We start from the raw sequence: 14,184 nt of genomic DNA, 5'->3' as shown, positions 1-14,184 counted from the left end.
TCCTCCTCCTCTTCGCCCACGGCCCGCCGTGCTCTCTGGTTTGCCTGGCAAGCGCGGCGGAAGTCTCGCTTAAGAGCCGCCGCCGCCGCTGCTGCTGCTGCTGTTGCCGCTGGCGGCGCGTCCCCGGAGGCGTCCCCGGAGCAGGGAGCAAAAAGAAAAAGAGCGAAGCGCCCGGCGTCCGCTTGGAAAGGAAGAGCGGGAGGCTGCGCTATCCGGGAACGCCGGCAACAATTGCCGCCTGAGCATGGCAGAAGGAGCCCGTTCCCTGCTGGGAGGCAGCCGCGGCTCCAGCCCTTCGTCCAGCCCGCTGATGGCCAGAGGCGGCAAGAGCCGCTCGCTGCCCACGCCGTCGCCGTCGTCCTCTTCGACTTCGCTGCAGCAACACCACCAGCGCCAGCACCAGACGCCGCCTGCCTCCCCCAAGCAGCAGCCGCCCCCGCCGACGGCTCGAGGCAGCCCGCCCGGCCACGGCTTCAAGAGGGTCACCCTCACCAAGCCCACCTTCTGTCACTATTGCACCGACTTCATCTGGGGGTTGGCGGGCTACCTCTGCGAAGGTAAAAGCGCTGCCCTGCAGAAGAAAGGGTGCGTGGCGGGTTCGTGACGCGGGATGTGTGTATGTGTGTGGGGGGAGAGAGTGTAGGACGGCCGGTCTCGCCACTTCCGCGGGTTGTGGGGGAGAAGCGCCCAAGGGGGAGAATGCGTGTCATTTTGTCTCTCCCCCCCTTCCAACACCCCCCCCCCACTACTGACTTCGGGCCAAAGGAAGCTTGCTCTCCCCGTCAGGGATGCCCGCCACTCCATCTCTTTATTTGCCCAGCCCGCCTGCCTCTTAAAAAGAGTTGCCTCGGGAAGCTTTCCCCCCTCTAAGCTGCGCAATATCTTTAAAGGACCTTATCAATTGGGGTTAGTTAGTAAAAACCCAGGATGAATTCGTTCTCCAAATTGGGACTCTTGAAAAATACACTGGATGCAAATGGCTGCAAAAATCAATCGATCGATCAATTAATCAATCGGCCCCATTCTCATGGGGCAACATGGAACGCAAGCCATTTTACACGGTGGAGAGTTCTGCAGGACTTGAAAATCGTAGCGGTGTATTTTGTGGGGTTTGGGTTTGTCTTGCCCATGGCGTTGTCCACTTGCTTTTCTGCTTGTGGATGTTGTAGCTTTCCCCCCTCCTCCCTCTGCACCCCATTTTTGAGGTTGTCTTGTGCTGAGAAATATCCAGCAGCTGATGTTTTCTTGATCTTCTTTCTACCAAGTAAAGCTGTCTGTCTTAAGGAGTGCAAAGTGTTTCTCTTTTAAATTTGCCCATTTTTTGGGTGTTTGGAGATAATTTTTTTTTCAAGTTGTGGGGGGAAGGATCCCTTGACTTTAATGGATGCCTGGCGCACATTCGTTGGAAAAAGTTTTTCTATCACTTCATCTTTGTATGCAAAAGCTTTCCCCGCTGGAACAGCAAATGCAAAAGACTTCCTCTTGTTTATTTGCCAAACTAGGTTTTTTCCCCCTTTCTTAAATGGCTCTGTGGAGTGGACAGGTTATTAGCAGATAAAAATATCTTAGGAAAAAAAAAGCTTCATGAATTGTAAATGATGCAGATACAGGGGAATACTGTCAGTGTTCTACTGATAAAGTTTCTGGGACTTAACAGTGGCTTGTCTGAAAGGCTGAAATTTTCTTATCCCTTCATTTTTATCTTGGGAAAATGCTCCCCTTGCCCTTCTTTACATCACAGATAAAATGGACTTTCTCTCACAGTATTGCTAATGGTTGGGCATTAGACATTAGAACCGTCATGTACATAGCAACACAAGAGCTGAATTTTTCTTCGTTTTTTTTTCTCTGTGGGTAGGCATAAACAGCTTTACTGTTGTTGATTTTTATCCATTGTCCAACACCAAGGGTTTCTTGAAAGGAAACCAAGGTTTTACGATGAAGAGGTGCCTCTGAATTTGAAAAGCCTATTGGGATGTTGCACCCACTGCAGAACACAACTTGAGATACAAACAAAAGTTTATCTCCTTTCCTTTACATAAATTTGAGGATCGATCAAATATGGAACAAAGGGCAGTTTTAAAGCCAGATTTGTATTTGATCATTTCAGAGGAAGTAGCAGCTATTTATAGAAACTTGATATCTTAAAATCTGCTGTCATCTATAGTTGATATGATCAGGCTTATAAGTGGGCAATTGTTATGGCGAACATTTGGATGAATCTCTTTCTAATTACCTCTGGAATGTTATTAATGAAAGCAGGTTCCTTTTTTTAAAAAAAAAAAATTGGATATTAGAGAAGCAGTTAAAGTGAATATATACTCTTATAGGGATTGTGAGAGTGCATGAATGCATTTGAAAAACTTGTGCACAGTATATAAATGTATTATTTAAGAACTGAGAGTTTATGCACTGGAGACAAATTCCTTGTGTGTCCAATCATACTTGGCCAATAAAGAATAAAAGAATTCCAGTTGTCAATTTTCTTCTTGATCTCTTGCACATAGATCAATAGCTCTGTACGTAAGTAAGATTTAATCTTTGGCATCTCTAATTATCATTGCCTTTTTCCGGAGAAAACCTGGTAATCCTATTTAGTAACCTCAGTTTTACTTGGGGTTGCAGTTACACTTCCTCTGCTTGGTACTTTTAATTCTTGGAATCTGGTAGGTCATTAATTCAGAGAAGATTATTTGTTTAAGGGGAAGGGGGAAAAAATCCTCATGTCAAAACCATTTATGACATGCTCAACCATATTCCTTGCTTTATTGGTACATATACTGTCAACATTAGTTTTCAGTCCATGTGGATTGAGGTCTTAATGTCCATCTAAGATACATTTTTGGGATTCCTCTTGGTGGGGGGGGACTCTGGGCTCCCTTTACAACTTCAACTTAATTCAACCAATGCCAGAGTTGAAGAATATTTCCTATACATAAACACTTGGAAGGCTTAGTCAAATGATAGAGAAAATTACACCGGTTATGGGGTGACTGTAAATGGGTTAGCAAATTTAGAGTAAGACTATGTCCATGTCCCTCCCAAATATTAACTGAATCCAATCATGTGTTGCCTAAAAATTTCAGGAATTGTAGGATAAACAATGTGGGAATATGTGCTTTTGTTTTCCACTATTGATAAGAGTGTGTTGTTAGGTTCACAATAATGAACTTGAATGGTTGTAATATATTATTTATTTACCTTAATCTCCCTATATTTATTTTGAGGACAAATTGTAAAGATGTATTCTGAAAATGTATTTAAGTTTTGTATTCTGAAGACATATTTAATTTTTTTTATTGTGATGGTTTTTTTTTTTACAGAAGCATACAGGTACTCCTCGAATTACGATCACAAATGACCTCAAAATTTCTGTTGTTAAGTGAGATATTTGTTAAGTGTTAAGTGAGTTCTGCCCCATTTTACGACTTTTCTGGCCAGAGTTGTTAAGTGAATCACTACAGTTGTTAAGTTAGTAACCTGGTTGTTAAGTGAAACTGGCTTTACCATTGACTTTGCTTGTCAGAAGGTCACAAAAGGTGATCAGATGATCTTGGGACACAGCAATAGTCATAAATATGAGTCAGTTGCGAAGCATCTTAATTTTGATCACATGATCATGGGGAGGCTGCAAAAGTGAAAAAAAATCATGTCACATTTTTCAGTGCTGTTGTAACTTTGAATGGTCACTAAACGAAGTCGAGAACTGCCTGTATTTTTAGTCCTGTTTGAAGTGTTCTCTGCAGTTTTGGTATCTTTATTTCAGGTTACTTTGCTTGTTTCTCTTAACTATTGATGCACTCTTCAGTAGTTAAGAGAATAGTTTAAGGGGGGGGTGTCTTCTCAGATGATGCTTCAGTATGGTAGTTGAGGTTAGTGGAAGGGGTTCCTTTAAATTCATTTGATTCATTCTCCCTAAAGTAAGGGAAGCATGAGGACACCATGGGATAACATGTTGATTTTGACTTTGCGTCCCTTGTTTTCATGTAATTCTGAAGGGAAGTTATCTTGCAGGCACATGGAACCTATCTGAAGTTTTGAGGCTGTATATTTCTCTGCTGTGCTGCTTCCTTCCTTCCCCTATTTTTATGGCTCTGGAAGGAAGCAGCTGTTTGTTCTTTGTGCGTAGATATTACGATTGAACTTTCTTGATGTATTGTATTGATCTTTTGTAATTACCTATGACATATACATTTTAAGATGGACTAGAACAGGAAGGTCACATCAAGAAGGATAATTCACTGTATCTTAAATCCTGGCACCATGATTAAGCATTCCTCATAGCCCTGTTGCGTAAACACCCAATGGGGTGTGTAAGCCAGGTAAGGAAGTAGAGAATGTGAGTAATTTGCTGTATTGCTGGATAGTTGAGCAATAACATGGAGTATGCATGAATGGAAGAATAATTCTATTGCATCAGCTTTTGAAGAAGCTTAAAGCTAGTATCCAAGTGACTATTGTTTCTTTACTTTTGTTGTATAACAAGAAAGAAGTAAGGACTTATTCAAATACATAAGAAGCAGAAGTTGGCATAACATATATTTTTAATAAATAATTGAACAATATATTATTGGCAGAGGAGGAAGTTCAGCTAAATGCCAGCAATAGGCCAAGAGGACTCTAATGTCATATAATGAAAATAATTGATTTAGGACTTTGCTTTCTTATATTCTGCTCCTTAGCTAGTAACTACTAAAATGCCATGAATTAGCCAAGAAATATCAGTATTAATATGTTCTGTAGCAATGTAGTGCTTTGTGCTATATATATTGAGGGTTCTAGGATACATTTTTAAATTCTTTTTATTTAGCTTGATACTTGGAGTACATTAAAAAAATGGGAGCATGTTGTTTCTTTGAGAACATTCTAATAGAATATTCTGAATAATTTTCCCACAACTAGTGATGCTCTATTTAAGTTACCATAACCTTTTTTCCTATTTACATAATTTTAAAGTTTTCAGATTATTAATTACCTGAAAACTTTCTCGCTATGTTAGAACCATCATCATCACCACTGTCATTTAAAAATATAATTAAATGAATATTCTGAAACAAATAGGGAGACAATAATTAAGCCGCCTTGGTGATAGTCTTTTTATTCATTGCCATCTCTGTGTCATCTGTATTAGATGTGATCTCTAATGTTTCCATCTCTTAACCATGTCTTATGTTGACATCTCTTTTTATGTGTAAATTCATCCTTTCCTTAATGTCTGTTTTAATTAGGATTTAATAATGTTTGAGTTGATAGTTACCGTCTTCTTTCATTGTTACAATATACATACAATACTCATTACAGAACTCTGATCAAAAATGGAACTATGATTATTTTATTTATTTATTTAAAATTTTTGTAAGCTACCCATCTTATATAGGTAACTCTGGGTGGCTCCTGAAAACAACATACAGTGCCACATTAAAAACTATATAAAACTAACTATTTTAAAAGAAGAAAGTTGTACTGAAGAAAGAAGAAGCTTTGATTTTTTTAAAAAATGTAATTTGAGATCCGGGGGTGGGTGGGGAGAACATGCTGTATTAGGACCCAGTGGCACAATTCACTTGTCATTAATTTACACCAGAAACTCTTGTGCTTATGTACAATGAAAGAGGGACTGTGTAAGTCTAAAGTGTGCTACTGCCTGTTTCTGATTCACCATATAGTGGTTTGGAGCAGTTTTTCTTAGCAGTGTTGGCTATGAATTCTAAGAGTTGTAATTTCTGCATATCTGGAGAGTGTCAAGTAGAAAAAGACTTGGAGGGGGAGTCTTCATTTCTGACATTTTCTTGATTAGTATCAGATTTCTATTCTTGGAAAGTTTTGTATCTTTATTTGCAGATTCCTTTTCTCCCTTTTGCATCCCTTTTGCCATACTTGATATGTTGTCCTATAGGACTTGAACCCTTACATAGCATTGTGTTACATTGGGCTTGATTTATTTTTGTTACTGGCAATTCTATTAAGGCAGAACTTCTCTGATACTCATTTAACATTGCCTCACTTTTTGGTATCGTGCAATGGCAAGCCATTTCTGAATTGTTGCTGAGGGAAATGCCATGAATTTACCAAATGCCATCTGGTAACTAGGAGTCAGGCTTTTTTTTAACCATCAAGATTCAACTAAAAACTTCATTTAATCATCCTGTACAATGTTAAATACAAATCCAATAAATGAAAGTAATTCTGGTTTTCAGATATCTATCTATCTATCTATCTATCTATCTATCTATCTATCTATCTATCTATCTATATGTTTTTCTTTCTTTTTCGTAGGTTTTATGTGTCTTTCTCTTTACCCAGGTTCTACCTACGCAAACCAAGATATTATGCAGCCCTAGTTCAGTGAAATCACAATTCACTAGTTTCTGGGCTTTTTTTTTCTCTTTCTGGCAGCCAGCAGACCCTCCCAATGGGCAGCAAAGGGTCTGCTGGCTGCCAGAAAGAGAAAAAAAAAGCCCAGAAACTAGTGAATTGTGATTTCACTGAACTAGGGCTGCATAATATCTTGGTTTGCATAGGTAGAACCTGGGTAAAGAGAAAGACATATATATATACAGGTGAAACTCGAAAAATTAGAATATCGTGCAAAAGTTCATTTATTTCAGTAATGCAACTTAAAAGATGAAACTAATATATGAGATAGACTCATTACATGCAAAGTGAGATAGTTCAAGCCTTGATTTGTCATAACTTTGGTGATTATGGCTTACAGCTCATGAAAACCCCAAATTCACAATCTCAGAAAATTAGAATATTACATGAAATCAATAAAACAAGGATTGTACATAGAACAATATCGGACCTCTGAAAAGTATAAGTATGCATATGTACTCAGTACTTGGTTTGGGGCCCTTTTGCATCAATTACTGCCTCAATGCGGTGTGGCATGGATGCTATTAGCCTGTGGCACTGCTGAGGTATTATGGAAGACCAGGATGCTTCAATAGCGGCCTTCAGCTCTTCTTCATTGTTCGGTCTCATGTCTCTCATCTTTCTCTTGGCAATGCCCCATAGATTCTCTATGGGGTTCAGGTCAGGCGAGTTTGCTGGCCAATCAAGCACAGTAATCCCATGGTCATTGAACCAGGTTTTGGGACTTTTGGCAGTGTGGGCAGGTGCCAAGTCCTGCTGGAAAATGAAATCCCCATAAAGCTCATCTGCGGAAGGAAGCCTGAGGTGCTCCAAAATCTCCTGCGTTGACCTTGGACTTAATGAAGCACAGTGGACCAACACCAGCAGATGACACGGCTCCCCCAAATCAACACAGACTGTGGAAACTTCACACTGGACTTCAAGCATCTTGCAGTGTGTGCCTCTCCATTCTTCCTCCAGACTCTGGGTCCTTGGTTTCCAAATGAGATGCAAAAGTTGCTCTCATCAGAAAAGAGGACTTTGGACCACTGAGCAACAGACCAGTTCTTTTTGTCTTTAGCCCAGGTAAGACGCTTCTGATGCGGTTTGTTGTTCAGGAGCGGCTTGACAAGAGGAATACGACATTTGAAGCCCATGTCCTGGATCCGTCTCTGTGTGGTGGCTCTTGATGCACTGACACCAGCCTCAGTCCACTCCTTGTGCAAGTCCCCAACACTTTTGAATGGCCTTTTCCTGACAATCCTCTCCAGGCTGCGGTCATCCCTGCGGCTTATGCACCTTTTTCTTCCACACTTTTCCCTTCCACATAACTTTCTATTAATGTGCTTTGATACAGCACTTTGGGAACATCCAACTTCTTTTGCAATTACCTTTTGAGGCTTTCCCTCCTTATGGAGGGTGTCAGTGATGGTTTTCTGCACAACTGTCAGGTCAGCAAGCTTTCCCATGATTGTGATTCCTACTGAACCAGACTGAGAGACCATTTAAAGGCTCAGGAACCCTTTGCAGGTGTTATGGCTTAATTAGCTGATTAGAGTGGGACACTTTGAGCCTAGAATATTGAACCTTTTCACAATATTCTAATTTTCTGAGATTGTGAATTTGGGGTTTTCATGAGCTGTAAGCCATAATCATCAAAATTATGACAAATCAAGGCTTGAACTATCTCGCTTTGCATGTAATGAGTCTATCTCATATATTAGTTTCACCTTTTAAGTTGCATTACTGAAATAAATGAACTTTTGTACAATATTCTAATTTTTCGAGTTTCACCTGTATATATATATATATATATATATATATATATATATATATATATATATATATATATATATATATGTGTGTGTGTGTGTGTGTGTGCGCACATACACATACATACATACATACATACATACACAAACACAGAGTATATCACAGAAGTGAGTACACCTCCTCACATTTTGTAAATATTTAAGTATATCTTTTCATGTGACAACACTGAAAAAATGACTTTTGGCTACAATGTAAAGCAGTGAGTATACAGCTTGTATAACTTGTATAAATGTGCTATCTCCTCAAAATAACGCAACACACAGCTATTAATGTCTAAACTGCTGGCAACAAAAGTGGGTACACCCCTAAGTGATAATGTCCAAATGGGGTCCAAAGTGTCACCACCATTTGTGTGGCCACCATTATTTTCCAGCACTGCCTTAATCCTCTTGGGCATAGAGTTCACCAGAGCTTCACAGGTTGCCACTGGAGTCCTCTTCCACTTCTCCATGACGAAATCATGGAGCTGGTGGATATTAGAGACCCTGTGCACCTCCACCTTCTGTTTCAGGATGCCCCACAGATGCTCAATAGGGTTTAGATCTGGAGACATGCTTGGCCAGTCCATCACCTTTACCCTCAGCTTCTTTAGCAAGGCAGTGGTAGTTTTGGAGGTGTGTTTGGGGTCGTTATCATGTTGGAATACTGCCCTGTGACATTTTTTGCTCCAGAGGCTCTGGAGGCTGGGGACAGCAAAAAACATCACTTCCTGTCCAACTGGGAGTTGGGAAATGGGCCGTTTCAGGTCTCCTGAGGGCCTCCAAGGGGGTGGGGAAGGCTGTTTTTGCCCTTCCCAGATACATAGAGAGGATCTGGAGCCAGGTGAGAAAGAAAAACAGGCCTACCGGGCCATCACGTGCCAGGAGCAGGGGGGAGGTGGGTTGGATGCACAGGGCGGGGCGCATAGAATTATGGGTGTGGGCACGCATGCGCGCGAACCTCCCCTGCCCCCCGCTCCTGGCACGTGATGGCAAAAAGGTTAGCCATCACTGGCCTAGCCATCTTTAGGTAGAGCAACAATTCATTTTTTGAGATCCTCGGAGAGTTCATTGCCATGAGGTGCTATGTTGAACTTGACCAGTATGAGAGAGAGAGAGCGATAACACCAAATTTAACACACCTGCTCCCCCTTCACACCTGAGACCTTGTACCACTAACGAGTCACATGACACCAGGGAGGGAAAATGGCTACTTGGGCCCCATTTGGACATTATCACTTAGAGTTGTACTCACTTTTGTTGCCATCAGTTTAAACATTAATGGCTGCGTGCTGCATATATCTCCTTGGGGAAAATTGATTTGCTTAATCTCTTTTGCTTAACGACCACAGCAAAAAAATGCCAAAAATGTTGGTCTGGTCATGCCTCACTTAACAACCACAGTGACTTACTCCTGGCTCAATTATAGTCATAAGTCAAGGACTACCTGTATCAAATGGAGGAAAGTTATCTAGCTGGTTCAGGTTAGGTCATGTAGATCCATGGTATAAAAGGCCGAATAAAATTTAACACCCATGGCAAAGGAAGTACACTGGGAAAGACAGGCCTCAGAATGACTGACTCCCGGAAAAGAAAACATTTCTGGATCTCAATTAACCACAACACTTGACTTACACTCGATGCTGAAATCTCCTAAATGTACAGTGAGAATGGACGTTGTCTTACCTGAACGTCCCTTTTCTGGGCGCTGCGTACACTATCCATCAATGGGTTAACTTCTTCAGCCTTTGGCAATAACTGAGTGAGAGCTCAACTTCCCTTTCCTGTGGCCCTGCCACGCCCCCAATCCCATGATCCCCAGTCTGAACGAAGTTATAGGAGACCACACCATGTCAGGTCAGTAACATAGCTTTAATAAATCAATTGTAAAGGAACAAACATAGATAACGATAACTGGGCCGAAGCCAACTAACGAAGGGAGGGTATGGATAGTGTACGCAGCGCCCAGAAAAGGGACGTTCAGGTAAGACAACGTCCATTTTCCTGTGCGCTGCTCCCACTATCCATCAATGGGATATACCCAAGTTTAAACCCCATGGGCGGGAAGCTGAGTGCCTCCAGAGTCCTCCTCTGTCGCCACCGACTGCAGCACCCTGCGGCCGAAGGAGGCTTCTGCAGAGCTGTAGGCGTCTATTCTGTAGTGACGGATGAAGGGCGTCACCGATGACCAGGTTGCCGCTCTGCAAATATCTGCCACCGACGCCTGCGTTGCCCAGGCCGCCGATGTGGCCGCGCTGCGGGTGGAGTGTGGGAGGATCCGACCTGGAGGAGGTTTAGTGTTCAGCTCATATGCTAAAACGATGCAGGCCTTGATCCATCTGCTCACCGTAGATGCTGAGACCTTCAGACCCATGGAGGCCGGGTTGAATGACACTAGCAGCGCCTCCGTATGACGGAAGGCCGCCGTCCTGTCAATGTAGATGCGAAGGGCACGCCGGACATCGAGGGAGTGCCATTGTTCCTCCTTGGTGTTGCGCGGGCAGGGGCAGAAGTCCGGAAGGATGAGTTCCTGGGCGCGGTGGAACCAGGAGTTTACCTTGGGGATGAAGGCCGGATCCAGCCGCAAGACCACCGAGGTGTCCCTGAAGATGCAGAGATCCTTCCGGATCGAGAGTGCTGCTAGCTCCGAGACTCTTCTGGCTGAGGTGATGGCCAGCAGGAAGGTCACCTTAAGCGATAAGTGTTTGAGGGCAGCTGAATCTAGAGGCTCAAAGGGGGGGCCCATCAAGGCTCGGAGAACTAGTGGAAGGTCCCAAGACGGGTACCGGTGCACTGTGGGGGGGCGCAAGTTCTTGGCGCCGTGGAGGAATCCCCTAATGCGCGGGTGATGGGACAGCGCCTGGTAGGGCGGGCATGCGATGACTGTGGACAGAGCCGCTGTCTGGCGTCTTAGGGTCGCAGGCGCCAGCCCTTTCTCCAGTCCTGACTGCAGGAATTCCAGGATGTTCTGGACCGTTGCCGAAGTTGGGTCCTCATGGTGCTGGGAGCACCAGCGGCAGAACGCCCGCCACGAAGCTTCATAAATGCGGGTCGTTGAGGACCGTCTGGCAGCTTGGATAGTATTTACTACCCCATCCGATAGATTATCTCTTTTTAGGATGACCCTCTCAAATGCCAGACGGTCAATTGTAGCCACTGAGGCTCTGGATGCGTGACCGCCCCTTGGCAGAGTTCCACCTGATGGGGGGGGATCTGCCAGGGTTGGCCCACAGATAATGCCACGAGATCGGCGTACCATGGTCGTCGAGGCCAGTTGGGCGCCACTAGCAGTAGGTCGGCTTCCTCGGCCAGCAGTTTCCGGATGAGGCGAGGAAGGAGGGGAATTGGTGGAAAGGCGTAGAGTAGGCCCTTGGGCCACCTGCATCGTAGGGCATCGTGGTCCTCTGCCTGTGCTGATGGGTAGCGGGATATGAAGCGGGTCAGCTGGGCGTTGCTCGGGGTCGCAAAGAGGTCCACCTCCGGCCTCCCGAAGCGGGCGCTGAGCTCTCGGAATAGACGTGGGTGTAGCTGCCACTCCGCTGGGTCTATCAGTTCGCGGCTGAGCCAGTCCGCCCTGACGTTGGTTGCTCCCGAGATATGCTCCGCCTTGATGGACAGCAGGTGAGACTCCGCCCAGGCGAATAGGGCCTCGGACTCGAACATCAGCGCGCGGGACCTCGTGCCCCCCTCCTTGTTGACGTGTGCTGTTGCTGAAATGTTGTCCGTGCGGATCAAGATGTGCTGGCCTTGAACTGCGGCCTGGAATTGACGCAACGCCAGCCTGATTGCTCGGAGTTCTAGGAGATTGATGCTGCTGCCTCGTTCGCTCCTGGACCACTGGCCCTGGGCTACCAGATGGTGCAGGTGGGCACCCCAACCCCGCAGACTTGCATCTGTGGTTAGTATGAGTCTGTCCGGGTCCAGGAACTCGCAGCCCTTGAGGAGCGCGGGGGACCTCCACCACCCGAGGGAGAGACGGACCTGAGATGGTATGGTTACCCTGCGTTTCAGGTTGGTCTTGCCTGTTCTCTGGAAGGGCAGCAGGAACCATTGGAGGGCCCGCGAGTGTCTGCGTGCCCACGGAACGATACCGAAGCAGGATACCATCTTCCCGAGGAGTGATGCTAGTTGAACCAGGGGCACTCTCCCCCCTTCCGAGACCTGTTGGACTAGATTCCGAATGCTCAGGATCCTCTCCTGAGAGAGGAACACCTGGCCCTTGACCGAGTCGATCTCCGCCCCCAGGTGCTGAAGGCGGGATGACGGCTGAAGTTGGCTTTTCTCGAAATTGATGGAAAATCCATGGTCTTGGAATGCTCGAAGGACTCTTTCCATATCCCTGGTCGCCTGGCCTTGTGACGACGAGAGGATCAGAATGTCGTCGAGGTAACAGAGGAGGCGCACCGGAATGGTGTGGAGTGTGGCCGCCACCACCGCTACAAGCTTGGTGAAGGTGCGGGGCGCCGACGAGAGTCCGAAGGGCATTGCGCGGTACTGGAAGTGCCGGCCTGCGAACTCGAATCTCAGGAAGCGTCGGTGACTGGGATGGATTGGCACATGTAGATAGGCCTCCCGCAGGTCGACTGACTGTAGGAGATCCCCTCTTCTTACGCCCGCTAATATTGTCTTGAGGGAGTGCATTTTGAATCTGCGATACTTTACCGACCGGTTTAGTCGTTTGAGATTCAGAATGGCTCTCCAGCCTCCCGAGCTTTTGGGCACCAGGAAGAGGGTTGAATAGAAACCTGAGCCCTGCTGGTCGTGAGGCACCGGCTCTATAGCTCGTATCTCCAGCAGGTGTGAGATCTCCTGTGCCAGAAGGTTTCTGAGGTCTTTGGACTGTGGGACCGGGCAGCGTACGAAGCGACTGGGAGTAGGCCCGGAAAATTCGATGGAGAGCCCCGAGGAGATCGTGCGTTGAATCCACGAGTCCTCTGTTGACTGGGCCCATTGCTGGTGGAAGAGTTGGAGTCTCCCGCCGATGGGGCCCGCGGTCCGGCCGTCACTTTCCCCTTTTGGCGGTTTTGAAACCGGCCCCACGGAAGGACCGTTTGGCTTGCTGAGGCCGGCCGCGGTCTCGGAACTGAGATCTGTCCTGGTGTCTGCTTGCACTCTGGAATTGGGAGCGTTGTGGTGGGGGTCCTCTCGGCCCCGGGCTGGTCCGAAAGGGCTGCTGGTACGAGTAGGGTGTGTATCTGCGATCCTGCCGCCGGTACGCTGATGGGAGCACCTTCCTCTTGTCTTTATCTTCGATCAAGACTGGATCCAGGGCTGCCCCAAACAAGTCTGGAGCCTTGTACGGGGCCGCGGCCAGCTTCCATTTGGCTTTGAGGTCTGCCTTCCAGGGGCGAAGCCAGAACAGCCTCCTTGCTGTGATGTTCGAGGCCAGAGATCTAGAGGCGAATTTGGCGGAATTTAGTGAAGCATCCGCGGCGTATTCGGTGGCGGCTACGATCTTACTCAAGTCCTGATGTAGCCTGGTGTCCTCCGGGGGCAGCCTTTCCTGTAACTGGCGTAGCCAGATGAGGGTGGCTCTGTTGAAGAAGGAGGTCGCTGTTGCCGTCCTGATTGCCCAGGCCGCTGCCTGATGAGACTTACGGAGGGCCCACTCTGTCCTCTTATCCTCAGCTTTGAGCCCATCTACCGCATCTGTGGACACCATCGATGAGGAAGACAGGGAGGCTACTGGCTGGTCCACCGATGGTAGGGCTAAGAGGTCCTCCAAGTCCTGGGCCGAGCAGTAGAGCTTCTTTTCCAGGCTGCTCGGGGTTGTTAGCGAGGCTGGCCCAGGGGTTCTGGATCACGTCAGAAAACAGCTGGGGGCAGGGGATGCAGTCCTTCTCCTGCTTGGAGGACTTGAAGAGCGCATCATGGGGACCCGCGGCCGCGGGTTTGGGTGCGGAGATCTCCCCAGGCACGCCCAAGTTGGTTGTGAGGCGCGCCTTGTGCAGGAGCGACTTGAATAGGGCTGGACGAAACAGGCCCGTGAAAGCCGGAGAATCTGGCATCAGACCCTCGT

The 14,184-nt window shown here is 46.3% G+C and overlaps 1 protein-coding gene across 1 annotated transcript in view; it reads left to right on the top strand.

The window, feature by feature from the left end:
- Nucleotides 1–244: 244 nt before the first annotated feature.
- Nucleotides 245–14,184, top strand: part of DGKQ (diacylglycerol kinase theta) — a 102,843-nt gene continuing 88,903 nt past the window's right edge. Inside the window, exon 1 of the mRNA XM_070935441.1 lies at nt 245–557. Coding sequence (XP_070791542.1) covers nt 245–557 — 313 coding nt within the window. The remainder of the gene's footprint in view (nt 558–14,184) is intronic.

The sequence above is a fragment of the Pituophis catenifer genome, unplaced genomic scaffold (genome assembly GCF_029215685.1).
Source record: "Pituophis catenifer annectens isolate HBS135680 unplaced genomic scaffold, rPitCat1.0.hap2 SCAF_2, whole genome shotgun sequence".
Lineage (NCBI taxonomy): Eukaryota > Metazoa > Chordata > Lepidosauria > Squamata > Colubridae > Pituophis > Pituophis catenifer.
The sequence above is the reverse complement of the archived record's forward strand: the minus strand, read 5'-3'. Positions and strand labels throughout refer to the sequence as shown.